We start from the raw sequence: 27,983 nt of genomic DNA, 5'->3' as shown, positions 1-27,983 counted from the left end.
TTTTTGTAAACTGTAAAACATTTTGCTGGGTGGTTGAGCTACAAAACATTTTGTTGAGTGGTTGAGTAACTGAGTTACAGCCAATCAAATTGCGGAGTGGCTCACTTTAATCCCGTGTCGCATATTAAAAGATAATTTCGCTAAAAGCATTATTTACCTTTGAAATATTAAAAATTTCTCAGAAATGTAGAGAAGTAAATTAAATCATATTAACTCCGTACTCGCACAGCATTTGAAATAATGACATCTTTATTTTATTTGTATTTTCTTTTTTTTTATCTTTTCATTTTAACTTTTTTTTTATACTTTTTGGCTAAAATTTGGCACCCTATTCACTGTGTTCCTCGACCCACCGTGCACAGTGGAACGTGGAACACAGTGAAGATATCACTCATCTTGATTGACCTCCAAATTCGCCTGACCTCAATCCAATTGATTACCTGTGGGATATTTTGGAACGAGAAGTGAGGCGTGTGGACGGACACGCATCCGTCATCTGTTCCAACACTGTGGAAAGCCTTGCAGTCAGAATGGCTGCAGATTCTTATGAAGGTCTTCTTCAGACATCTTGTGGAATCCATGCCTAGGCAAATAATGACTGTTATCCGTGCGAACGGATAGAATTCGAATAACGTGGTCCAACACGCTATTAGGTACATGACCACACTATATATGTTTGTGTATATATATATATATATACAGCATATACATATATATAGTGTGTACGTGTTAAGTCCCAAGGCAATTAAGGCTATTGGGGCGTCAGCATATTATAACTATAATTTCGTGTGTTTTTAAGTTGATCTGTGATTTTCTGGATGAAAAACCAGAGTTTCCGGGAGTAAAATCCACGAACCGTCGCTTGAGACAGACTATCTCATCCACGTTGTAAAAAAGATCCACAAAAATTCCTAGTATCATTGACCGGATTCCAACTCATGCGTTTTCCACCAGGTGTGGGAGAACAGTCATTATAACCACTGTGAAACCCATGAGGACAGAAATAATGCCTCTGCATTCTGTAATTTCATTTATATTTGCTTGCCAACGCACTGCAGCGCCTCCGTAGCCAGGTGGGCAGAAGCAGCAGTGCATAGCACACGCTTCTTGATTAGGCCGGCGTTCGAGCCCGTCAACACCAAATACGGAGGATGCCGAAAGGTCAGGAAATGATCACCGCATATCCCCGGAGCAATATGGCCTTAGTTGCTAATGCTTCTAAAAATAAAAAAATCAAATAACAACAACCAATGCACTGCTGTCTACGATAAATGCTCATGGAGCTAGAAAATCTTAGCTCCATATTTTTTTGGAAATTGGGTGTATACTAGGCACACATCCCATTTTATTTTCGCGATAAAAGACAAGTGCATCTTATGGTACGCATAACAAGCTTCCATTCAAAAAAAAAATCAAAATATTACAAGAGAAAATCAGATCTAAAAAGTACTGTAAGCTCTGTTATGGAATGTTCAACAGCTTACATCCTACCTTTTAATTGCGGACTGGCGTATGAAAATATCTCATAAAACGATACGAATCTCACGACGAACCCTCGCTTTACAGCGTAGCTTCTGTAACTGGAGACTCCCAAGTGATCCATCATTTCCTGGATTTCTTCCAGAAAATGATGGATCACTCAAAATAATTGGATTTCTTCCAAGAAATGAACAGCATCGCAATTGCTGAAACTATCTTTGGGCCTATAAAAAGGTTAAGAGCTCGGCATTATCAAATTTATCTGAAGCCGGTCCTTGTGGTCAGGAAAACGGGGATTGGTGAGGATTTTTTTCTTCATCCAACAAGTCCGCTACCCTGCAGCTATTTATGTCGCTGCAACTAAACTGAGTCTAATAATGAACAAAAGACAAAAATTACCTTTGAAATTAAAATGGACAAACAGAAATAATGTCGTTCTTATTATTAAAGCTTCGGTGTATATTGGAATTAACATCTTTCATTTGACATTCAAACTTAAACACTACCTAAATACACATTGTTGTAATAGGGTTTTAGGAACATCAGCAACTATGGCCATATTTCTCCGTATATACTGTCTGTAAATTGCGTGTGGTCTGTGATCGATTCGCTGTTTGCTGGATAAAAAATCCACTTTTCCGGAAGATAAAGCCATGGTACCCTCGCCTGAGACCGACTAACTTGGCCACGTTGAGAAAAAGGTCCATAAAAATTCCTCACGTCATCGACAGGACTCGAGCTCGGGTCTTTTCCTGAGATTAAAAGTCAGAAAATCGTCAAAGCAGTGGCAGCCTAGAAATTACACATCCCAAAACCATAAAAGAAACGTAACCAAAATAGAGCGGTGGAAAAACCTGACCCCTAAAGCCATTCCTTGGTCAAAATGCTAAGTGCAGAGATGCTAAGTATATATTATAAGTAATATATTTATAAGTTAGTATGAGGATGATAATCGCATGGTACTACTCTAGAAAAAAGTATATCAACTAAACTTTTATTTCCCTAATCATGACTTTAAAAGACTCGTTTCATGATTCTATTTACTTCGCAGGTTATTTCTATTAAGAGATAACTACCAATGAAAATGTGATTTTGTTAACAATGGTAATAATCAAGGTGTAACAGGTGTTACACCGTGATTATTACCATTGTTAATAGAATCACATTTCGGAACTTCTACCAGTACCTTGGTCACATTGTAGTAGACTAGGGTAGTTGATATGACCAGGGGGGGGCCTTCGTGGATCGCACAGGATCACCGTCCTCCCCATATGGGATGGAAAAGATCTGAGTTCGAGTTCCGTCGATGACGTGAAGAATTTTTATGGTTCTTTCTCAAAACGTGTCTGAGTTGCCGGTCTCAGGCGAGAATAGCATGGTTTTTTCTCCCGGGAAACTCCACTTTTTCTTCCAGAAAAGCAGAAAATCGACCACAAAACACAGAAAAAGGGCAAAAAGAGCAATTCACAGACAATATACAAGGAACAATATCGCTGATGCTCCTAAAACCCTACTACAACAACAACCCTTAGTCGCATGGTAGGTATGACAAAGGGACAGATAGACGCTCTGGAACGTGATTCTGTTCACAATCTAGTAACTAGATTGTGAACGTCTAGTTAATGTACGCAGTTACGTTACATTTCAAGCGTATTAGCATATAGTAATAATTCATGATTCGTTTCTGCGCATGTGGCATACTGTCCATTCCTTCCTCCAATCAGCACAGCTAGCAACAATATCCAGCGCTTCACCTACAATACAAGGTATATGGATAGCCTATGTAATTTGTATAAAAACTAAGAAATAAAAATTTTCGAATTTCTACTGACCCCATTTTAATGAAATTTGGGAGGGCTCGGTAAATCATTATGAAAGAGACAAATATAAAATTTTATGACAATCCATGTATTAGGAATCGAGTTATCTCATGCGGACGGACAAATAAATAATAACTGCTGGTTTCTATTGCTCCAATTTTAATTAAATTTGGTTTGGCTCAACAAATTTTTCTAAAAGAGCTAAATATAAAATTTTATGAGTATCCATCCACTAGGAGTTCAGTTACATGCGGAACGGACGGACAGACGAACAGAATAAAAGTTAAATAATAAACTTTTATTATTTAACAGAGCCAAAACTTTTTTATGGTCACAAAAAAGGAATGTTAGACTTCAAAATTATAGACTTCGAATATTAAAAAAACAAATTATATATGCCTTGCGCATTCTTCAACTAAAAAAAAATAAATAAATAAGTAACTAATGGTTATAATGTTCTCTTAACACTTCTGCACGACTACATAAATCAGTATCGTTTACAATTTTAACAAGAATGCTACATTTACCAAATTTAGCAGTCACGTGACTTGAACTGCTCAAGTATCCCCAATTCACAAAGGGGGATCGAAGGGTGACACGAGTAATTACAGACCAGTTAGTTTAACTTCTGTTCCGGGTAAAATAATGGAGTCGCTGGTTAAAGATGCATTGCAGGATCATCTAGACAAGACTGCAGCAATAATTCAGACACAGCATGGGTTTGTTAAGGGAAAGTCTTGTCTGACAAATTTGATAGGATATTATGATGTGGTTACAAAGGAACTGGATGCAAAAAATAATTTTGATATCATATATTTGGATTTCAGGAAAGCTTTTGACACTGTTGCGCATGGAAGACTATTGTACAAATTGGAGTAGAATGGTATTAAGGGTCATCATCATCATCAGCCATTTTCAATCCACTGCAGGATGAAGGCCTCTCCAGCAACTTTCCAGTTCCTTCTGTTTTGAGCACTGGACATCCATTTACTACCCACAAACTCATGAATTTCATCTATCCACCTCCGCCTTTGTCTTCCAGGTTTTCTTCTAGCTCCTCTTGGATACCATTCTGTTATTTTCTTAGTCCATCTGTCATCATGTCTTCGAGCAATGTGTCCTGCCCAAGACCATTTTAGTTCTTTAGTTTTGATAAGAATGTCCTTTACTTGAGTTTGTTGCCTAATCCATGTGTTTCTCTTCTTATCTAACAGTCTGATTCCCAATATGATTCGTTCCATTCTTCGCTGTGTAGTTCTCAGCTTCTCTTCCATTCTTTTGGTGAGTGCCCAAGTTTCACTTCCATAAGTCATGGTGGGGAGTATACATTGGTTCATTATTTTACGTTTAAGACAAACTGGGATATTGCTCTTCAGTATGTGACTATATTTCCTGAATGCTATCCATCCAAAATTTATTCTTCTCTTGACTTCCAGCCATTTATCATTATTACAGCTAATAACTTGTCCCAGATAAGTATATGACTCCACCTTTTCAATTACTGCTCCTTCAATCATTATTTTCCTTTCTGTGGCATACTTGTTCATCATTACTTTTGTTTTATCCATATTCATCTTTAGTCCAAAATCCTTACTAACTGTGCATAACTGATTAAGATTTTCCTCTAATTCTTTGGGATCGTGGCTTATGACCACAATGTCATCTGCAAATCGTAAATGGTTTAGGTACTCTCCGTTCCCATTGACTCCTTTCTGCGACCAGTCTAATCTTCTGAAAGCTTCCTCAAGGGCAGCAGTAAACAGCTTCGGAGATATTGTGTCTCCTTGTCGAACTCCTTTCTCAATTTTAAATTTCCTACTGTCTTTGTCTAGTCTAATAAAGGAGGTAGCACTCTCGTATATTTTCTTCAAAATCATAATATATGGGGTATCAATGCCTTGTCTTTCCAGTGCCCGAAACATTGCCTTATGCTGTATGGAGTCAAATGCCTTTTCATAATCCACAAATGCCAGGCGTAGTGGTGTTTTATATTCATTTGCTTTCTCCATTAGCTGTGATATTACATGAAGGTGATCCATAGTTGAGAATCCTGTCCTAAAGCCAGCTTGCTCTTTCGGTTGATTCTCATCAAGTATTCTTTCTAATCTGTTAGTAATGACCCTTGTGAACAACTTGTAGATGTGGGATAACAAGCTAATTGGTCTATAATTTCCAATTTCTGATTTATCTCCTTTCTTATGCAGCAAAACTATGATTGCATTATTCCACTGCTTAGGCGTCACACCTTTTCTAATGCACTTTGTGAAGAGCCTTGCCAGTTTTTGTGTTATGTCTCTACCTCCCAATTTTAACAACTCTACAGTAACTTCATCTTCCCCCGGGGCTTTCTGATTCTTCATTTTCTTCAATGCATGCTCTACCTCATCAGGAAGAATATTGGGTATGTCGTATGTGTTGCTACTTTGCAATCCATCTTCCCCACTGCTGGCATCATTCCCCTGCTCCTTGTATAATTCTCTATAGTATTCTTCTGCTATTTGAATTATGCCTTCTCTGCTGTTTATAAGTACACCATCGCTACTCTTCAGTTTTAGTATCATTTGTCTTTCTGTATTACTGCTCATGGCTGCTGATTTAAATCCTTTGTTTTCCCTTAATGCTTGTTCTACTTTTCTTGTGTTAAATCTTCTTATGTCCTCTCTGAGTCTCTTTCTAATGGCTTTGCATAACTCAGTATACTCAATTTTCTCCCTGTCAGTGTTTTTCTTGCTCTTCATTTGTCGTCTTCAGTTCATCATGACAAGTGTTTCTTGACTAATTTTTTCTTCTTTGGATTTCTTTTTCCCTATAGGTTTCTTGGGCTTTATCACTTTCAAAAAGTTGTAATATTCCTCGTCGATATCTTGGTCCTCAGCAGTCTGCAGAAGCTCATACTTGTTCTTAAGTTCCAGTACATACTGCTTTTTCTCCTCTTCTGTTATCTCAAAGACCTTTGTATTATTTACTCGAGTCAGTTTTTTCCTTTCCTTTCCTACATCTATATCAAGTGTACATCTTACCATTCTGTGATCACTTCCAACATTTACCTTATTCAGGACGGTAACATCATTCACAATATATCTTCTGTTAGTGAGGATGAAGTCGATTTCATTAGTAGTTAATCCATTTGGACTCTTCCATGTCCACTTTCTGTTCACCCTTTTCTTGAAAAAAGTGTTCATTACTGACAGTCCTTGAGATTCTGCAAATTCCACAAGTCTTTCACCTCTTTCATTTCTTTCACCAATTCCAAAATTTCCTATAGTTCCTCTTTCTGCGCTGTTTTGTCTTTTTCCAACCTTAGCATTGAAGTCTCCCATAATAATAGTGTAGTGGGTTTTCTGCTCATCTAGAAGACTCTCAATTTCGGTGTACATTTCTTCAACCTCTTCATCATCATGGCTCGATGTTGGTGCATAAATCATTATAATCTTTAGCTTGTATCTCTTAGAAATCTTGAGTATTAGTCTTGACACTCTTGGTGATGTACTTTTGAATTCCAAAATGTTGTTTTGAAAATCTTTATGGACCAGAAACCCAACTCCACCTTCACTCCTTTCACTGTTTCCATCGGTGTACAGCAGATTTCCACTTGAGAAACTTATAAGTGATTCATTTCTTCTTCTTGTTTCAGCCAAACCGATGATATTCCAATTCACATTTTCTAATTCCTTTTCCAGCTCTAATATCCTGTCTTCACCGATGAGTGTTCTTACGTTATAACAGGCCAAGTTCAGTTTCCGTGCATGGCAGCCTGGTCGTACCCAGAGATTCTTAGCACCCTCTGCTTCCACTCTAATCCTCTCGCTGCCGTAAGAGGGAGAGTGAAAGCTGCTGGGGACTGAGGGCCATTTGTTTCGTCGTGCTTTCATATTGCTGGAGGGTTTGGTCTTTTCCTCTTCACACTGACCAGGCGTCTTGAAGAGAACCACTCTACACGTTCGTTGCCACCTAAGTGACGTAACAGGGCTTACCAACGAGAAGGTGTGCATGAGTGGATTTTAGGGAGGCAGGCCAACCGGACTTCTCCTAAATCTTCTGTAATAGAGAGATATTGGATCCATCAGTGTTTTAGGCTGAGTGTCTGATAACACACAGGATACCTGTTCCCCTCTAAGCCCCTTAAGGGTAATTTGCTACAATGGATAAAAGGATGGTTAAGTGCGAGAAGACAGAGGGTGGTAATCAATGGGTGCTGCTCTTCTTGGACTAATGTTATTAGTGGAGTACCACAGGGTTCGGTGTTAGGTCCACTGTTGTTTTGTATATTTATCAATGATATTGATGAAGGTATATCAGGCTTAATGTCGAAGTTTGCAGATGATACAAAGGTTGGCAGGGTTGTTAATGACAGTAATGGCAGTGTGCTACTGCAACAGGATCTGAATAATTTGGGCAGATGGGCTAAGCAGTGGCAACTGAAATTTAACCTTGACAAATGCAAAGTACTGCATATTGGTAGAAGTAACCCCAGAGAAACGTACCAACTGTGTGGTACTACACTTAAGGTGGTAGAAAATGAAAAAGACTTGGGAGTAATTGTGCAGGCAGATATGAAGTTTTCTGAGCAATGCAGACAGGCTGCCAGGGCAGGTCATGGGGTTTTGTCAATGATATATAGGAATTTTGCTAGCAGGGAAAAGGAGGTGATTATCCCTCTGTATAAGGCAATGGTCAGGCCACGCCTTGAGTACTGCGTACAGGTCTGGAGGCCTCATTTTAGGAAGGATGTAGATTTACTTGAGCGTGTACAGAGAAGGGCAACAAGATTGGTGAGGGGAATGAAGGGATCCTCTTACCAAGAGAGGCTTAAGTTCTGCAAATTGCAGTGGCTGGAGACTAGGCACCTGCGCGGTGATTTGGTTGAGGTATATAAGGCCTTGAATGGGTTGAATTCTGATGGGATCCTTCCATTTGTTCAGATTACGAATCTAAGGGGGCATAAATTCAAATTAAGAAAAGACAGATGTAGAATAGATGTGCGGAAATTTGCCTTTAGCCAGCGGGTGGTTAATTGCTGGAACAAACTTCCATCTGTCGTTGTGGAAGTTGATAGGTTGAATAAATTTAAGGAGGAACTGGACAGGCATTTGGAGGGAATGGTGTGATTTTTTTTTTTTTTTTTTTGGCTGATGTGCATAAGCTCATACATTTGCTTTCTTGAATCACATGCCACTACTACTACTACTACTACTACTACTACTACGTGTGCAACAGAAATCCTTCCGTTATTATTTTTATTTTGGTTATCTATGTTATGAAGTTTTCTGGAACAGATAAGGTCTTTTAAACAGCCCCCTGCCATCAAAGAGAAATCTGCGAGGTTAAATGTGGTAACCAGGGCGAATACACCAGGACCACACCGCGTCATTTCGATTTCGATTCCAAAGTATTGAAAGAGAAAGTGACTCTTCTAGATGGAACGTTATTAAATCAAGACCAAAAGCACTTCACTAACGCCCTCACGGTAGCATAGTGATTATAACTGTCGATCTTCCATACCACGTGAAAAACGGCTGCGTTCGAATCCCGCCACGGGATTTTTATGTGTCGTTTTCTACAACTTGACTGAGCTGGTCTTAGGGGAAAGCCGCATGGTTTTTCCGCCTAAAAGTCCGGGTTTTCATCCACCAAATAGCAAACCGACCTGAGAATACACGTAATTATGAGCTGGCCATATTAAGGCCATATTGCTCCATGTATACTGCCTGTAAGTTGCTTGGTCACTGTTTGAATATGGTAGATATTAAGGTTTGAAAATACTGGATTAAGAAATAGGGAGGTTATAAATGTGTGAAGTAAATAGCAGCTAAACGTAAACAAGAAGTAACAAGCAGTTCAAAGAGGGGGAAATGAGAATAAACCAAAACAGTGGCCCATACTAGGTAAGGAGTGGCATTTGCGAACGAACGAGAAAATGTTGCAAAGAGCAGAAACAATAGGACCAAGTATGAAGCGCCTTTGATCTAAGCCGCATAACTAGAAAACATGAAGTGAATGAGTGGAAAGTCTGGCGTTTTCGTCAGAAAACAGAGCCAGTGTGGCAATTTTAGGTAAGTTGGCGACATTTAGCAAGGAAAGTGTAAACACGAAAAAATAATAACTTTTGGAGGCGCTCGGCATAGATGAAAGAGTGGTACTCCTGGAGTGCGAAAATAAACAAGAAAACAAGAACATTAAAAGAGAGGGAGGGGTTTGGTTTGTTCACGAGGGAGAGAGTTTTGGTAAGTTTTTTTAACAACTAGGAAAGAGGGAAAAATTAAGCACAGCATTGGTTGAGAGTCCTGGGGAAGGAGGTTCAAACTGTGGAGGAAAAAGGGTTTGGAGGAGAGTTCGTGAGTCGTGAGTTGCGAGTTTGAGTTGTTTTAGAGTTCAAGTTCGGAGTTCGGAAGTCGTGGAAATAAGATGAAGAAGAAAAAGAAAAAAATTTGGAATTTGCATGTATGTATGTAAATTTTGTTTATACAAGGCTCATTAAAAGTTTCTTATTTATGTAAATTTTGTGTCGTCTTCATGCTCTGCTAGCTCACCGCTTTACACACCCTAGAATTTAGAATTATCTGAAAATTTCAGTCAGAGTTGCGATTTGTGTCCGCCCGGGACTTCAGTAAGATGGAAGTCATTTATTTTAAAGAAAAAATAATAAGTAAGTGAAATTATATATACAAGCGACCACAGTTACGCAATAATTCCACGTTCGAAGTCTCTAAGATTACAACACTGACCCATTCTTCCTCGCAGACACTCAAAAACTGTTCGTCACAGTGGCAAACTACAATATTATAAGAGCCGTTCCCGACTTTGAACCTTCACCAGCGTCATAGACCAGTCCATTCCTACAAAAGGAAGTGTTGTTAATGTAAAACGAACTCAGTGTATAGTCAAGTAGAGCGAGATAACTACGGCAAATGTAAATTCTATCACCATCTTGTTAAATAAATTCGTATTATGACCGGTCGCGTTGTTACTGACCATTCTCATAACCTTTGAGTAGCAACTCGTAGAAATCTGGATCGAGTTCTCAGACGAGTGCTCCGCATAAAAACTTTCTAAATAAAAAAGGAACTTTATTTACTTACTTGATTCTGTCGCAGGTGCTGATTCTGCTCTATCTTGCGAACAAAACCATGCTCCATATTCAAGCCAGGAGATCTGACTTCTTCTTGACTCATTAGTATCGCTATATTATCGTAAAAAAAGATGGGCGAACTCGTGTCGAAGTGAAGGCGCTAACGAGATTCTTTCGTTTCTGAAAAATAGGAACAAATTGCACAATAAAACAAGGCAGGCTGCGCGTCTGCTATTGGTATCTTTTAACTCGTAAATATTTTCTATACAATGTTCTGACAATCTCAAAGCCTTAGAGTTTATTTTGAAACAACAGACATATTTGAATCACATCAACGATGGTTTTTAACTTTTGCAAAGCGGCGTTTAGTTAATACGCATGGGATCACAGGCGGCCGCCAGCTTCCCCTGTGCTTGATGACACCACATGTGACACAAGCACATATGTATAGGGATTCTTCAAACGAAACAGAAAACATGTCATACGTCAATTCAGTTTACAATGTAAAAGATCTTTTTTATAACGGTTACCTTCAAGGCGTTTTTCAGAGAACTAGAGAATAACACAGACAGATCCAAGCTGTAGGGAAGCTGTCTGTGCATCCTATGACAACGAATCTGGATACCAAAATTATCTGTACACCGATTTTTAACTGAGGTGTTACAGAAACGAAAAGTGGCCGTTGGATGGGTTCCACATTTGCTCACAGATGAAGAACGAATAAAGATTAAATAAATTATAAAGCAGTTACCGACATGAACGTGAAGGGTTTTTAACACGCATTGATGATACTGAAGAGACATGGATATGCGACTTTGAACCTGAACTGAAGTCACAGTCAGCCGCTGATCATGTGCCACTTGGTGGATGAGTAACTGGAGACGAGGCATCTGTCTTTTGAAAAGGTTAAAAGGATAACTGCTGAGCGCTATTCATCACGTTTGGACAAACTGAAGAAAGAAGTGCTAAAAGTATAGGAAAGCTTACCAGAGGAGTGCTGTTTTTCAGGACAATGCTCCGGCACACACAACACATCAAACGCATGACAAATTAACCAAACTAGGCTTCCAGCTTCCTCATCCCCCCCCACCCTAGGAACAGCGTTGCAGAAAGTGTGTAAGTTGAAAGGTGAAGATGTTGAATAAACTACATATATAATTGGATTATCTTGTTTCTTTCTATTATAGGTTGAGAACTTTTGCTTACCAACATTAGTAAACTCAATACTTTTCCATTTTAAAAAACCACTTAAGGATGAAATATATCCTAACCACTTTAAAACTGAATGTATCACACACACACACACACACACACACACACACACACACACACACACACACACACACACACACACACACACACACACACACACACACACAACAACTTTACAATAAATGCACTGCCCTACCATTAATATCCGGACATCTGCCTTCAAACAAAAAAAAAAAAAAAACAAAAGAGCTTTTATTCTGTAATTTAATATTTTGTGCTGAAACCTTTGCTTTTATGAAAGCCTTCAATCTCCGCGACACACTCTCAACCAACTTTTTATAAATGTCACGTGATATGTTCCTTCACTCGGCCTTTAACGCAGCCACCCGTTCGGCCTTGTTCTTCAGGCGATCTCGACGTGCACGTACCCGACGATCCAATACATCCCAAAGATGCTCGACATTGTTCAGATCAGTACTCTGGGCTGGCCAATCCAACTTTTCCACATCCATGTCCTCAACCCACTCTGTTACGACCCGAGCAGTATGGCATAGTGCGTTGTCTTGCTGATATGGGCCTTCCACGAAGTACTGCCATAAAGTTGGAAGTGCATAATTGTCCGGGTTGTCCTGGTATTGCCCAACATTAATGGTTTTGTCGATAACGACTAATGTGCCCAAGTCAAATCATGAAAGAGCTCCATACCATGACACTGCCTCTACTAAACTTCATTATTGGGAGGATACAATCAGGAAGTAACTGTTCTCCTGGCATTCGCCACACCCAGGAACTGCCATCAGACTGGTATAGTGCGAACCTCGACTCATCTGTCCATAGAACTGTTTCCCACTGATCTACAGTCCAGGATTCGCGCTCCTCACACTATGTTAATCGGCGTCTGGCATTTGTTGAGGTGATCAATGGCTTGTGAACCCATATCATGGGGGTATCCTTCGTATTTTACTAGTGCTGACATTAGTCCCAATACTCTCACAGAGGGCTTGTGTGACTTAAGACAATGGCAAATTACGATTTACGCGCAGCTCTTAGCAGAATTCGCTTGTCCCGTTCTGTTAGTTACGGGGTTTACCAGGTCGTTTTTTGGCAGATTCAGTCCCATTCCTCTGCCCTTTGCACGTTGACCTAGGGATCCCCAAAGTGTCTCGTACAGAATGCTTGCATATGTGACATCCTACTATCATTCCACGTTGGAAGTCACTTAATTCTGTTAATGACTTTGTCATTTTTTATGCCCACGTTTGCAATTGTCTGTTCGAAGCCCAGTGTGCATATTTATAGCAGGTTCTGTGACGTGTAGCCTGCATAGGACCTGTTTCCCCATCCATGGAGGGGTGTCTCCGGATATTAATGGTAGGGCAGTGTATTACACCAATACACACACACACACACACACACACACACACACACACACACACACACACACACACACACACACACACACACACACACACACACACACACACACACACACAAAATAATAAAAATATATAAATAAAAATAAATCTACATTTTAAGCTCATAACTATCGTCCTATAACTATCTTAAATAGCATTTCCAAAATATTTGATATCATCATTCACACGAAATTACCATCTCACTTTAACCCGTTACTGGGCGTTGAACTTCGTGGATTCGCTCTGGGAATTCTGTGACCACAAACCTGGCTGCACTCAGGCAATTTGTTTCGACTGTAGTTGACAGGAGTCGTTGGGTGGATGTCGTATATACTGATCTCTCAAGGAGTTTCGATTCTATTAACCATGGAATATAAAAACATAAAGCCGAATCTTACGGTTTGACCAATCCAATCCCCCATTTGCTCCCTGACTATGTCTCGAATAGGCATTATCAAGTATCACTTTATGGCTACATTTCCAAGCCTTTTTCTTTTCAGAGCGGTGTTCCAAAGGTTCATCATAGGGCCCCTCTTCTCTTTAATATCTATATCAATGATTTAAACCATTTCTTCCTATAAGGAATAAAATTCCTGCTTTATGCAGACGACATAAAGTTCTGCATCCCTTGCGATAAGTCTAATTCACAATAATCATATCCAAGCAGCCCCAGCCCTTACTACATTTTGCCTTCGTGGGTAGCACAGTTGGTAGGATTGGCGTCCTACCCACACCGGGTGGAAAAGACCTGAGTTCGAGTTCAATTGATGAGGTGAGGAATTTTTATGGGTATTTTTCACAACGTGGCTGAGTTAGTCGGTCTCAAGAGAGGATAACATGGTTTTTCCTCCAGCAAACAGAAAATCGAACACAGAACACACGCAATTTACAGATAATATACACGGAGCAATATAGCCAACAATCTTACTATAAATATATTTAAATGCAATATTATATCCTTTCATCGTCCCAAGAAAAAAATAATTATTTTTTAACAATCTTATTGACCTTACAAATTATACATACACTGTGCTGCTATTTTATTAGGTACACCACTGCTGTGCACACAAATGGTTTGTAACACAAGGTTGCAAGTCACATGACCACAGTTGTCGATATAAATGCAGCAGAACAACCTTTCTAGTATCAGTTAAGCCTACAAACCGTAGCAAGAATGGGGAAAAGGAGTGATCTAACGGACTTCGAACGTGGCATGGTAGTAAGTGCAAGACGTGCTGGACAAAGCATTCTGAAACGGCAGTTCTCCTGAACTTTTCACGCACCACAGCTTCAAGGATGTATCGAGAATGGTGCAACGAACAGAAAGCAGCCTCTCAACGGCACTCCTGTGGAAGAAAATCGCTTATTGATGAGAGAGGTCAAAGGAGGATGGCTGGAATTGTACAAGACGGGCCACAACGTCGCACATCACGTCAGAATACAACCTTGGTGCACAGAACAAAATATCGCAACGGACCGCTAGTCGCACTTTGTCGCGAATGGGCTACAACAGCCGACGACCACATCGCGTACCTTTGTTATCAATGAAGAACAAGAGAGCACGCCTCCTGTGGGCACAGCAACACCAGCACTGGATTATCGAGAATTGGAAAACAGTTGCTTGGTCTGACGAGTCGAAGTTCCTGGTGCACCATGTTGATGGAAGGCTCAGAATTTGGTGAAAACAACATGAATCCATGGAACCATCATGTCTGATGACTACTGTGCAAGGTGTTGGGGGGTTGTGTCATGGTGTGGGGAATGTTTTCTTGGCACACGTTGGGTCCATTGATACCCATAGATTCACGTCTGAATGCCACATCGTGCCTAAACATCATTGCTGACCAAGTGCATCCGTTCATGTTGACAGTTTATCTTTAGTCAGATGGTTACTTCCAGCAGGATAACGCGCCGGTGCACAAAGCCCGAATCACTATGGAATGGTTCCAGGAACATGACAATGACTTTTCTTTGCTGCAGTGGCCCGCTCAGTCCGCGGATCTCAATCCTATTGAAAATCTTTGGGATGAACTGGAAAGGGCTGTTCGCTGCAGACCTACACCTCCGTCGAATCTCAAGGAACTGCGTGACACACTCGTGTCTGCATGGTACTCAATTCCTGCACAACGTTTTCAGCATCTTGTTCAATCCATGCCTAGACGAATTCAGGCTGTTTTGAAGGCTAAAGGAGACTCAACGCGCTACTAGGTAGATGGACCTAATAAAGTGGCAGCACAGTGTAAATTATAAGAGTAAATAAATAAATGAATAATAAGAACGTAGAAATGGAAGAGTAATATGAGAATACGTACTAATTACAGTTTAACTAAATAATTCAGCTGAAAAATCTAAATAAATTCTCTCTGTCTGTAACAAAACAAAAAAGGGAGAAGCATGAAATGGAAAGAGAAAATACTCATTTCTCATAAACAAAAAAAATTTTCAGTCCACTAAGAGTTTTTTTCTTGAATATCTAACCCTTTTTTGTCAAAACAGATTCACCTCATCATATATTCCCATAAATTACAATAAAATAACACCGTAAACTACCACAATATCATTAACATACACTGCTCGACAAAATTAACAGAACAAAATGTTTTTCATAAATATTTTATTGTGAACGGGGTCGCCTATGACATTCAAATTCCGAGTATCCAATAGAAATCGATCTACCACCTTATGGTACTAATTTTATAAAGCTGTTAAATTGTTTTCAATTAGGAAAATGTGCAACCCACTAAATATTAAAAACAAATTTCGCTTTTCAGTGGTGCACAAAATTTAGAGGACCGCTTTGCTATCGAAGATGGGCGTTCTGCCTGTCCTTCAACTTCAAAAAGCAATGATTCGTTCGTGATCTCATCAGGCGTGATCGATGTTCAACTATCGCAAATGTAACTAGTGAAATTGGTATTTCTTATGGGTCATGTCAAACCCACTCTTTATTTCTTCCTCATTACTAGTGACGAACCGTGGGTGTATGGCTGAAAACAAAAACCAACCGGAAAACAAAGGTCCAGTCCTCTCAATGGAAGACTCCATCTTCTACAAAGCTCAGAAATACAAGACAATCTCGATTAAATGTGAAGATCATGCTTATTGTATTTTTTGAATGATCAGAAGGTGAATCAAGTACTAAAAAACAATTCTACGGTGATTCCGCTACGCTGTTCGGAGAAGAAAACGGATGGAAGAGTGGTTTGGGGATTGGTGCTTGCATCGGGACAACGGATCTGCACACTCGCCTCTTTTCATTCAAAACTTCCTTGCGAAATACTCCATCACTGCGGTGCCCCTCCCCATCCTCCGCTATACTTACCACATTTTTTGTTTCCTATAACGCTCCCTTGAAAGGTCACAGATTTTCAACGACTGGGGAAATTATTCAGAATGCGACAAGGAACCCTTACTCTAAAAGAAGCAGGAGTCACAGAAGCTTTGGAATCGGTGTATACAGTGTCAAGACTACTTCGAAGGAGATCTCCGAATAACCATCAGACTTCATCATTTCCCAAATATTAGTTCAGTCACCGAAGTTGTTGATCAAATCTCGTACAAACTACCTTGGATGAACAGAGCTTGGCTAGCACTTTCTCTCGGGTCATATACGGCAAGTCAAAAATGGCTTCAAACGTTTGGCGCCTTACAAGAAACATTGTACTGGAGAAAATTAGTATAATTGCCAGGCTGGTGTAATTGGTGTGAGATCCAGTGAACAAGCTAGCTACAGAACCTGAGTGTGCGCGGATGGCACAGTGGTTATAATTATCATCCGCTCCACACCGAGTGGAAAAGACATGAGGAATTTTTACGGGTATTTTTCACAACGTGGCCGAGTTAGTCGGTCTCAGCCAAGAGAGCATAGTTTTTCATCCAGCAAACAGTAAATCACGCAAGCAATTTACCGACATATTATATAAGGTGCAATATGGCATTAGTTGCTGATGTGCCTAAAACCCTACAACAACCAACCAACGAAAAAAAATGCTTGTGCTCTTTCTGACCAGGGCTTTTTTCACTCCGTGGCTGAGTTAGTCGGTCTCAGGCGTAGTTAGCAAGGTTTTTTCCCAGAACACGGGGATTTTCGTCCAGCAGAGCAAGCAAATCGACCAGAGAACACACGCAATACACATGGGTAGATGAAATAACTTTCCGGGTGACCCTAATAGTTTTTGACCAGTATATATTGCCATTTCTATTTACACTACAGCAGCGCCACAGGTGGCTACTTTGGCAATCACTAAGAACTCAGAATGAAAACTCTGAGCTGTATTTTAGAAGAGGACTTATGTAGCTTAAAATGGAAATAAATCTTGTCAGTGATGAGATCCTGTTTTTTTTTTTTTTTTTTTTTTTGCAAGGTTTGATACGCGAAAATAGCATTTCTAAAAATGTGGCCAACAGTTAGAAGAAATTCGTGAAGATGCCTCAGGGGTCTGTGAATAATGTGTGAGATATTTATAAACTGAGAAAATTTAGTGTAAAATTTTATTAAAAATTTTGGGAGAGCACTAGCGTGGTCTTTAGAATCTGCAAGTACAATTTTTTGTACCTAGAGATGTCAAAGAATTATTATATAATACACCTACGTTACATTAAACGCAATAAGAACTGAACAAACTTGACATCCATTACTTCCGGTTTCAAAATTTAACTACGAAACGCTTCCGACCACCCCTTATCGATAAATATTAAAGTTTAAAACATAAAACGCACGTAAGGATGCGTGCATTAACAGGAAATAAGATAGTGAGTAATTTTTCTGTACAAGGGAAGCTTGTCCAATGTATTTTTAGTAAGACAATGAACAGGTAACAGTATTATGATATCAAATTGCACAGTGGCCGGGCGTAAGTCATTCTGTTGGATTAAAGTAGAACAAAGAAGTTCCAGTTGCAAATTAATTTACAATTAGAACTAGAAAAATAAATAAAAAAGCCATTAAGGGATTTCCTAAAACCTATGAATGAAAGAAAACATACAATTCTATGAACAGATTTACGGATATGTATGTTGGGATAAATCGCCCCCACCCCAGATCCGTTTTCCAGTTCCCCCTTTCTCCCTCCTTCCGTTTTTCATTTCGCCTTTTCTCCTTCCTTCCATTTCTTTTTCTCTTTCTCCTCCTCTTCCCTCTTCCCATCTCTTCCTCTACTTTGCCTCTCTTCTTTTCCTTTCTTCTCTCTCTTTCTTACTTTCGTTTTATTTTTTCATCCTCTTCCTTTCTGTATCTCTCTCGCAATTTATCTCTTTTCCCTATATTTCACTTCACTCCCCTCCTGATTCATCTTCTCTTTTTCTCTTAGCCGTTCTATGTTTCTTTTCATATCTTTCTGCTACTTTCGATTTTTTTTTCAGTCTTTTTATTTCTTTTTTCCTCTTTATATCTTTCACTTTCTGTCTCTTTCTCTTTCACTTCTCCCCTTTTTTTAATCTACATCGCTCTGTTTTCCTCTCTCTCTCTCTCTCTCTCTCAGCGGGTCTCCCTGTCTTTTTCCTTTAATTTCTTTCCCTCTCTCTCTCATTTTCCATTTATTTTTTTCTCATGTTTTTCTTTCTTCCCTTTCTCTTTTTCTTGCTTTCCATTTATTTTTTCTCACTCTGTTTATCTCTTTCGATCTCTCTCTCTCTCTCTCTCTCCCGTTTTCCTTTCTTCTATTTATTTTTCTTGCTTTGGATTTATTTTTTCTCAATGGTTTGTATCCCATTAACTCCAAACTACCGCAGAACTCGTCAAAACTGGTGCCATGAACGTGGAGCCCTGACAAATGGAATACGGTTCTGTTATCTGAGGAGTCCCGTTTTAGCCTACAAACAGATTCTAGAAGTTATTTCATCTAGAGACAACGAGGAATGTAGTACCATCCCTTCAACATCAGATAAAAGGGACACTTACGGAAATTCAATCGTGTGGGGCGGAATAATGATCAACGGCCGCACCCCTCTTCATGTTTTTCATAGGGATACCGTAATTGCGTAGAGGTACCGAGAAACAGATCCTGGAACCCCATATGCGACTTTTTAGGAGTGCAGTTAGTCCAGATTTTCTTTTCATGCACGACATATAGAACTCAAGTAGTGGAAGAATATCTTGAAACTGAAGATATCCAACGACTGCCGTGGCCAGCACGGTCACAGGCTTAAATTCGATCGAACGCCCTTGGGAGTCGTACTGCACGCCAACAGCTAAATCCTCGGTCACTTGGCGAACAAAGGTCTGTGCTGGTTGAAGAAAGGGATTTGTTGCCGCAGAATGTTATAGACACCCTTATATCGAGCATGATTCACCTCTGTCAGACCTATTTAATCGTTGGCGGGGATCATACACCGTACTGATGTCATGTGACCATATTTTCGAGCATCACGTATTGACTTGCGTAATGTAATGTTTTTGGTGATTCTTATACAACTCCAATAAATGTCCCTTATACCTGTCCGAAGTTTCTCGCTGCCTCCTCATTTCATCATCAAATTTTATCCCGCTTCATCGTAGGCTGCACGAGTTTCACCACGTTTTCTGTTAATTTTGTCGAGCAGTGTAGTTCAGACGAAACAACGACTTATGAACTTAAAAACATCCTTGAATTAAATTCTGATAGCCTTGTCAGTGATAGGCCTTACAGACGCCGGATGCTTGAAGAAACCTGTCTTCAAGGCACCCTATACGGCATGATGGGCTCCGTCCTCTGTTCTTCCACAGCTCAAAAGGGGACTCTCCTCCATGAACATTGAAAAATTGTATAATAGAAAATATGGAAGTCGATTTATTGACGCCGGTAAATTTTATGAGAGATTCAATGATGTAAACCTGAGAAATAGACTGAAGTTTTGTTAAATAAGTGATAATAATAAAATGTTACTTTACGCTGAATCAGTAATATATTTATTCATATATAAGTACAGTTCTGAGCAGTGTTTAAAATATTTGCACGTTTTAACCTAATCACCCTTTTTTAGCAAATTAACCACGCCGACTTGGTCATGCGTACATGAATTCAGGGTCACAATTCACACGGTCGGACAGGAGAGTTCAACAGAAAGCATTTACTAATAGACAACATTAAAATGACCTATTCAAGGTTTATAAATGCTAATTATCCAAAAATGCAAAATTTCGGTGTTAAAAAAAATTATAAAATAAAACTAAAACAAAATAAAACTTAATTTGCAAGTATTCGACAGCTGGATTCCCTTATAATCTCTGGAACAGATGACATAGTGCTCTACGAATTTCCATTGCTGCAGCTGAAATAACGCTCTCACAGCACTAGTCAAATTACATCTTGGACTGTCATGCAAAATGATTAGCACCGTCTCCAGCAGCACATGGAATTTACAGTGCATGACGCAGAATGATGTCATCCTATTGTATGCAATGATAACATTCCTTTGAAATTCATCCCAATTACTTCAGTCTTAATCCAAGATGGCTGATCTTGATTTGTAAACATAGCTTATAACACCTGCAGCACGCGCCTACAACTCTCTGTCCAGCGAAATGTCCCATTCACATACAAAACAAGGTCCCATTGATACTGTCCATTTTGCCACCACTGAAAGCTGGCGCCTGAAATGTTCACCTCCAGATTTCCATCATGACACAATCCTCGCAAAAGTAATCTATATTTCTCTTGCAGTAAGGAAGTTGATAATCATTTCTCAGCCGATGCTCTGCGATGTTTAAAATCTTATAAACATTTTAGCAGAGCTAGCGATGTTTACAAGATTTTTGTGGGTTCTTCGCGGACTGCAAGAATCAGCTCGCCTCGATAGCTATACACAGAAAACTAGATGGAGAAAAAAAAAGAAAAGAAAATATGCTGATGTGGATAAACGGAGATTGCTCAGAATAAAGATTCTTTGAAAGTTATGATAAAAACCTGTGCCCAGTAGCAGGACCATAATGGCTAAAACAATAATTACCAATGTAAAAACGGATACTTTGGAGTAAATATTACGAATGCGCATGCGCTGTATAAACATTAACTGAACGTGTCATTTAGTACAAAGGAGTGTGTTCGTTGGAGAATTAGTCAAAACAGACATTGACTTTTGCTAGCAATTTGTAAGCAGTGCAGACAGATAACAAGCGTAGCTCATGGTGTCTTGTCAATGTCATACAGTTCAGGAATTTTGCTAGCAGGGATAAGGAGGTGATTGTCCCCGTGTATAAGGAAATGGTCAGGCCACACCTTGAGTACTGCATACAGGTCTGGAGGCCTGCTAGAACGAGTACAGAGAAGGGCAATGAGATTGGTGAATGGAACAAATGGTTGCTGTCACCAAGAAAGGCTTAAGGTCTGCAAATTGCAACGTCTGGAGACTAGACACCTGAGAGGTAATCTAATTAAGGTGTATAAGGTCTTGAATGGTTTGAACAAGCTCAAAGCTTGTTCAAACCATGTTCAAAATCGAATTGAGGAAAAACAATTGTAGAATAGATGAGCGGAAATTTGCCTTTAGCCAGTGGGTGGTTGATAGTTGGAACAAACTTCTATCTGTTGTAGTGTAGGTTGACAACTTAAATAAGTTCAAGGCAGAACTAGACAAGCATTTGGAGTGAATGGATGGGTGAAATGGAAAGTTTTTATATTGTTTTGTTTTGTTTTTTATTTATTTGGCTGATGATATATAAGCATGCTTTTTTGCATCACATTCCTCTACTAATGCTAATGCTAATTTCAGCGTCGTAAGACACTATCGAAATAAGCGAAAAGGTGGACTGGAAAAAAACGAACAAAGATTCTCAGATGTTAAGGACTAGACTTTCATTTCTGATGAGGGTTGGTTCATTCGACAGAGTACTGTATTTAAAAGCTCAGAATACTCAACTATATATGGAAAATTCCCATACAGCACAAGAAACATAACTTCACCCTATTAAGTCTGACGTGTGACATGCAATGTCCTGCTACAGGATTGTTAGGCCTATCTTTTTCAGTGAAACCGTAGCCTCTCAGCGGCACGTTAGTATTAGTAATCCCCTCTATTAATGTGCCATAGCAGCTAATGCCTCCTTAAATTTCTTAAAACTACCAACTTCCACTAAATGGAAGTTTGTTCCAACAATCAACTACTCGCTGACTGTAGGCATATTTCCGCAGATCTATTCTGCAACCATCCTTACTCAATTTAAATTTATATCCCCGTATTATCCTCGAGAAAGAGTAAGGATGCCATCAGCATATAGTTTATTCAATCTATTTTAAGTCTTAAACACTTCAATCAGGTTCCTCGCAGATGCCTAATTCCAGATGCTACATTGGCAGAACTGAACTCTTTCTTGGTAAGAGTATCTGTATCTACCCCTTTTGTGCTCCTCACCAATCTCGTTGCTGTTCTTTGCGCTCATTCAACCAGATAATTACCTCCTTGTCCCAGCTAACAAAATTCCTGTATACAATTAACAGGACTTCGTGTCAGACTTGACAGTCTGATAGGGTAAGAAGGTAAGCAGCAGCCATTATCAATCCACTGCTGGATGGAAGCCTCCTCAACAATTCACGTTGAGGAAAATAGACCATAATCTAGTCCAATGCGGGTTGGCAAATCGACCGTATTTAACAGTCAGGGGCTGGAACCCCGGTCTACTCAAAGAGCGTGTGCTAGTGCCCTCCTGCCCTTAACCACTCGGCTACGGATACAGTCTGATATGAAGTTCTAAACTTTTAACTGTTCGATTTCAGACGGTAAAGAGTTGTAAATAAAGTACTTTTTTGGTCTATTTATAACCTATTTATAAATAAATCTATATCATAAACAGATTTGCAGCCTATTCCCATCATGGAATCCACATGCCTATACTAGAAAACATCAAATGACAATTACCTCCTCTTGCCGCCAGTACCGCTGCCACACAAGGCGAGGCATGGACTCTGTAAGGCCTCGAAACCTTGCATGAGGTATGTTGTACCATGTGGCCAGGGTTACGTCCTGTAGATCCGCAAAAGTACGTGGTGAAGGAGTCTGCGCGGGTAGCACTGTAGTATCGTCACCGTCCTCCCCACACCGGATGGAAAAGGCCCGGGTTCGAATCCCGTAAATGACGCGAGGAACTTTAATGGGCTTTTTTCACTCCGTGCTCAGCCACGAAACTGGGGTTTTTTCGTCCAGCAAAAACAGGCAAATCGACCAGAGAACACACGCAATTTACATACATAAATACGGGTTTATGTAATGAATTACGGATGACCCTAATATAATAATTTGAATTTGAGTAAGTGGTGAAGGATCCAAATGCGGTCTGTCAATCCACGTAATCACAGATATGTTCCACGGGATTCATATCCGGCGAATCGGCAGCCAAGGTAGAATGTGGAAGTCACTTTCTTGTTCGACGAACTACTCTCGAACAATCTGGCAACGTGATAGAGCACATTATTCTGCTGGAACACACCTGTGACATTCGGGAAGACAGTCACCAAAAGGGTGTGCCGATCAGCCACAATAGACAGGTAGTTTTTAGGCGTTCAGAGAGTGGTTTGATGGTATGAGGGATCCAAGAAAACGTACACTATACCAAAACAATGCCGCTACCTGCCTATTTCTGGCGGACCAGGACTCGTATTGATTCCTCTCTGAGGTTTGTACGGCAACAAACCACCATCTACAAACCACACGGCACGGCAGGTAACCTGATGGTATGAGGGATCCAAGAAAACGTACACTATACCAAAACAATGCCGCTACCTGCCTATTTCTGGCGGACCAGGACTCGTATTGATTCCTCTCTGAGGTTTGTACGGCAACAAACCACCATCTACAAACCACACGGCACGGCAGGTAACATGATTCAACGGAAAAGGCAACTTTTTTCCATTCGTTGTCCAATGACACCGTTCAGATGCAAACTTTGGGCGTTGTTGGCGATAGGTAGACGTAAGCATGGGTATCTTGACTGCTCCGGCTGCTTACACGGAGGAGTTTTTGTTGGATCATGATTCTTGGAAAAACCTCTGGTCGTCTTCCTAGTTAAAGTCAATCGTCAACCATTCGTCGTTTCCGCCTATCAGTTCACACAAGGAGGGAACGCACGCCCATCGATGAGGCGTTGTTCTTGTGGGGTTTTTAGGCGCATCAGCGACTAAGGCCATATTAGCTCGTACATATCGATGAGGCGTGGACACCTTGACAGTTGCCCGGCGATTGTTGCTCTGTCCACTCTTGTAACACCTTAACTATAGCACTTCGCGAAGAGCCCATAAGATTTGCAGTTTACGTAATACTGCCACCCTTCAACCGGTACCCAACAATCCTCCCTTTTTGAAGCCTGTCAGATCACGTTCCTTGACCAAGTCGCTCAAGTACTTCGTATGGACCTCATGCCACGAACTTGAAGTATCACATTTATCGGTTCTCATTGCGACACGTGTGCCACCAACTGGGGAGGAATGGCCGATTTATTGCTGATAAATTATAAATCGAATTATCCAAAACAAAACAAACTGCATTTGTCTAATAAATTTTCCTAAGGACCCTAAATATAAAATTTAAAAAAATTACTTATTTAATATTACCTACCATATACATAAGCTGTTATATTCGATATATAGACTGACGGAGAGACAAAACGGAAGCTAACAGGCGTCTCCACACGGTTGAGGGATGCATCTTAAAATGCTTGATCAAAATATATGCCCAAGAAGAATTAAGAAACCTTTCATGGGAATAAGGCAGGATTATCTAAAGATAAGAGAGCAAAGACAAGATCATTTCCTCTGCACTCTCTGTCATTACCACTTATTTGGGTCACTGCTAAGGTTAGGAGCTAGGAAGCCAAAAGAGCAGATATGGCACAAAGCCATTACTGCCGCACGCAAAAGATTGTATGATCTGAATTAGATATTTAACCTAAATCACGCAACACGAATATACACACACACCAAGAAATATTTTAAAAAAAGGCAAAGACCTTTCATTTTTTTTTTCCCCATCTGAAAACTTTTATCTAGACCCTGACATAGCTACAAAAATAACTGAACACAACACACAATTTTTAATTTATGGCTGCAAGAACAATTGAGATCATTTCTCAGGATAATATTTTGGTTTTGTCCTATCTGACTCGAATTCCATGGAAACATTATTAAAAGACCACTTTTAAGCCATTAGTTTAAATACAGTATTATACATACCCGTGCATTCGCTAATATTGCCCATTCTATAGAAGAAGGTCCACTGATCACTATAACGGAAGACATAGGTATAAAATTCTAAGTTTTTATTTTTCAGTGTATTCATCCCAAAGATCCATACAAATATTGTATTTAATCTCCAAAGAGTTTAATCCTTCAAAAAAATCTTCCGGTTGGGCATCAAACCAAGCTTCCACGGCTGCTTTTAGGGGCCAGATGTAAACTATACAGGGGGTTAACTGTTGAAATCCACATCCATGAACTTTACCCTGAGCAACCCGAGCTTTTTCCCCGATTTGCAGCTTTTAACTTTGGCATAAGTCTAGAATAATATTCCCCTGTTATTTTGCTTTAGGTGCAACGTAATCTATTAACAATCCTTTTCTGTCCCAGAAAACATTAGCATTTTTTAGCATTAGTAGAGGCATTTGATGCAAGAAAGCAAGCTTATGCAGCATCAGCCAAAAAAAAAAAAAAAAAAACCCACTTCCACTTCACCCCTCTGTTCGTTCAAAATACCTGTCCAGCTGAGCCTTAAACTTATTTAGGCTAACAACCTCCACCACAAGGGATGGAAGTCTGTTCCACCAACCAACCACCCGCTGGCTAAAGGCAAATTTCCGCACGTCTATCCTACATCTGTCTTTCCTCAATTTGAATTTATGCCCTCTCAGGTGATTTTTCTGAGCTAGAGGAAGAATCCCATCAGCATTGAGCATGCTTAAACCATTCAAGGCTTTATACACTTCTATCAGATCACCTCGCTGGTGCCTAGTCTCCAGACACTGTAATTTGCAAAACTTAAGCCTTTCTTCATAAGAGCACCCCTTTGTTCCATTCACTAATCTTGTTGCCCTTCTCTGTACTAGTTCCAGCAGCTCTACATCCTTCTTGAAATGAGGCCTCCAGACCTGTATACAGTACTCTAGGTGTGGCCTGACCCTCGCCTTATACAATGGAATAATCACCTCCTTATCCCTGCTGGAAAAATTCCTGTATATCATTGACAATACTCCATGAGCTACTCTTGCAGCCCGTCTGCACTGCTCGGAGAACTTCATATCTGCCTGCACAACCACCCCCAAGTCCCTTTCATTCTCTACCACTGTCAGTGTAGTACCACAGAGTTGATACGTTGCTCTGGGGTTGCTGTTTCCCATGTGTAGTACTTTACATTTGTCAATGTTAAACTTCATTTGCCACCTCTCAGCCCATCTGCTCAACCTTTCCAGATCCTGTTGCAGCAGCATAGTGTCAGTAGTGTCCTTGACAACCCTGCCAACCTTTGTATCGTCTGCAAACTTGGACATTAAGCCCGATATACCATCATCAATATCATTTATAAATACAGAAAACAATAATGGACCCAACACTGAGCCCTGAGGGACTCCACTAATAACATCAGTCCACGATGAGCAGTGTCCATTGATTACCACTCTCTGTCTTCTCCCCCTCAACCACCCCTTTATCCATAGCAGCAATTTGCCTCCAATGTCACACTGCTCCAATTTGTGTAGCAGTCTTCCATGTGCAACAGTATCAAAAGCCTTTCTAAGATCCAAGTATATAATATCAAAGTTATTCCCTGCATCCAGTTCTTTTGTGACTGCATCATAGTATCCAATCAAGTTGGTCAGGCAAGACCTCCCCTTAACAAAACCATGCTGTGTCTGAGCTATAACTGAAGTCTTGTCTAAATGATCCTGCAGTGCTTCTTTAACCAGTGCCTCCATTAATTTTCCTGGAACAGAAGTTAAGCTCACAGGTCTATAATTACTTGTGTCAGCCTTTGATCCTCCTTTGTGAATTGGGGTCACATTTGCACATTTCCAGTCTATGGGTACCTCCCCTGAGTCCAAGGAAGCTCTCATAATTATGGCTAAGGGTTTGCTTATTTCCTTTGCTGCCTCCTTTAATATAACTGGATAGATCCCATCCACCCCGGGTGCCTTTCTTGTGTTTATCTTCAACAGTTTCTCCTCCACTTTACTCCCAGTTATTTCAAGATTCTGTAGCTTACTGCTAGAGTTGAATACACCTCTGGCATTCCCCTCGCTGAATAACTCCTCATGTGTGAATGTCGATGCAAAATATTCATTTAGTTTGTTAGCTACCTGAGCAGGATCATCAACACTTGACCCATCAATATCAAGTGGACCAATCTGATTCATCCCCTTCCTTCTAGAGTTTACATAAGTAAAGAACTCTTTGCTGTTTTTCTTTGCATCCCTTGCCAAGGATTTCTCGTAATCTGCCTTCGCCTGCCTAACCTCCTTTGTAACTTGGTTGCATATCAACTTGTATCTATCATAGGCTTCTGTGTCATGTGTTAATTTGTATGTATCCCATGCATTTTTCTTCTCTGCCATATGCCTCATTAGTTCATCTGACATCCATTTTGGCCTAAACCTTGAACAATATTTCTTAGTTGGTATGTAAAGCCTAGTAGCTTCCAAGATAAGTTCTTTGAATGCTTCCCACTTTGAATTTGCTGTTGGTAACATCATCAGTTGGTCCCACTGTATAGAATTTAAATACTGTCTCAGTCCATCGTAGTCGCCTTTACGGAAGCAATAACCCTTCCCTTTACCCCTAATGGTAGTTACCTCTTTGAGTAAATCCCACTTCAGCACACTGTGATCACTGCCACCTAGTGGTTCATTTATCTGCAGATTCTTAATGCATGAAGAATCACTGCTGATAATCAAATCAAGAGTATGACTCCCTCTAGTTGCCTCCTGAACATGCTGATGTAGAAAACAATCATCCAATAAATCTACAAAAGTCCTGCTAGTGTGTGAGTAACCAGCCCCCAAATTCCAGTCAATATCTGGGAAATTAAAATCTCCCA

General features: G+C 40.1%; 1 protein-coding gene across 2 annotated transcripts in view; it reads right to left on the bottom strand.

Moving 5' to 3' along the window:
* Positions 1–27,983, bottom strand: part of LOC150076831 (MIF4G domain-containing protein) — a 117,861-nt gene that overhangs the window by 57,582 nt on the left and 32,296 nt on the right. For both annotated transcript variants that reach the window (XM_090386208.1, XM_090386209.1), the window contains exon 2: positions 10,379–10,548. In XM_090386208.1, the coding sequence (XP_090242334.1) occupies positions 10,379–10,471 (93 nt within the window). In that variant the 5' untranslated portion in view covers positions 10,472–10,548. The remainder of the gene's footprint in view (positions 1–10,378; positions 10,549–27,983) is intronic.

The sequence above is a fragment of the Mastigoproctus giganteus genome, chromosome 12 (genome assembly GCF_048544385.1).
Source record: "Mastigoproctus giganteus isolate SK-2022 chromosome 12, ASM4854438v1, whole genome shotgun sequence".
Classification (NCBI taxonomy): domain Eukaryota; kingdom Metazoa; phylum Arthropoda; class Arachnida; order Uropygi; family Thelyphonidae; genus Mastigoproctus; species Mastigoproctus giganteus.
Note: the sequence above shows the minus strand (reverse complement) of the source record. Positions and strands in the feature narration are given on the sequence as shown.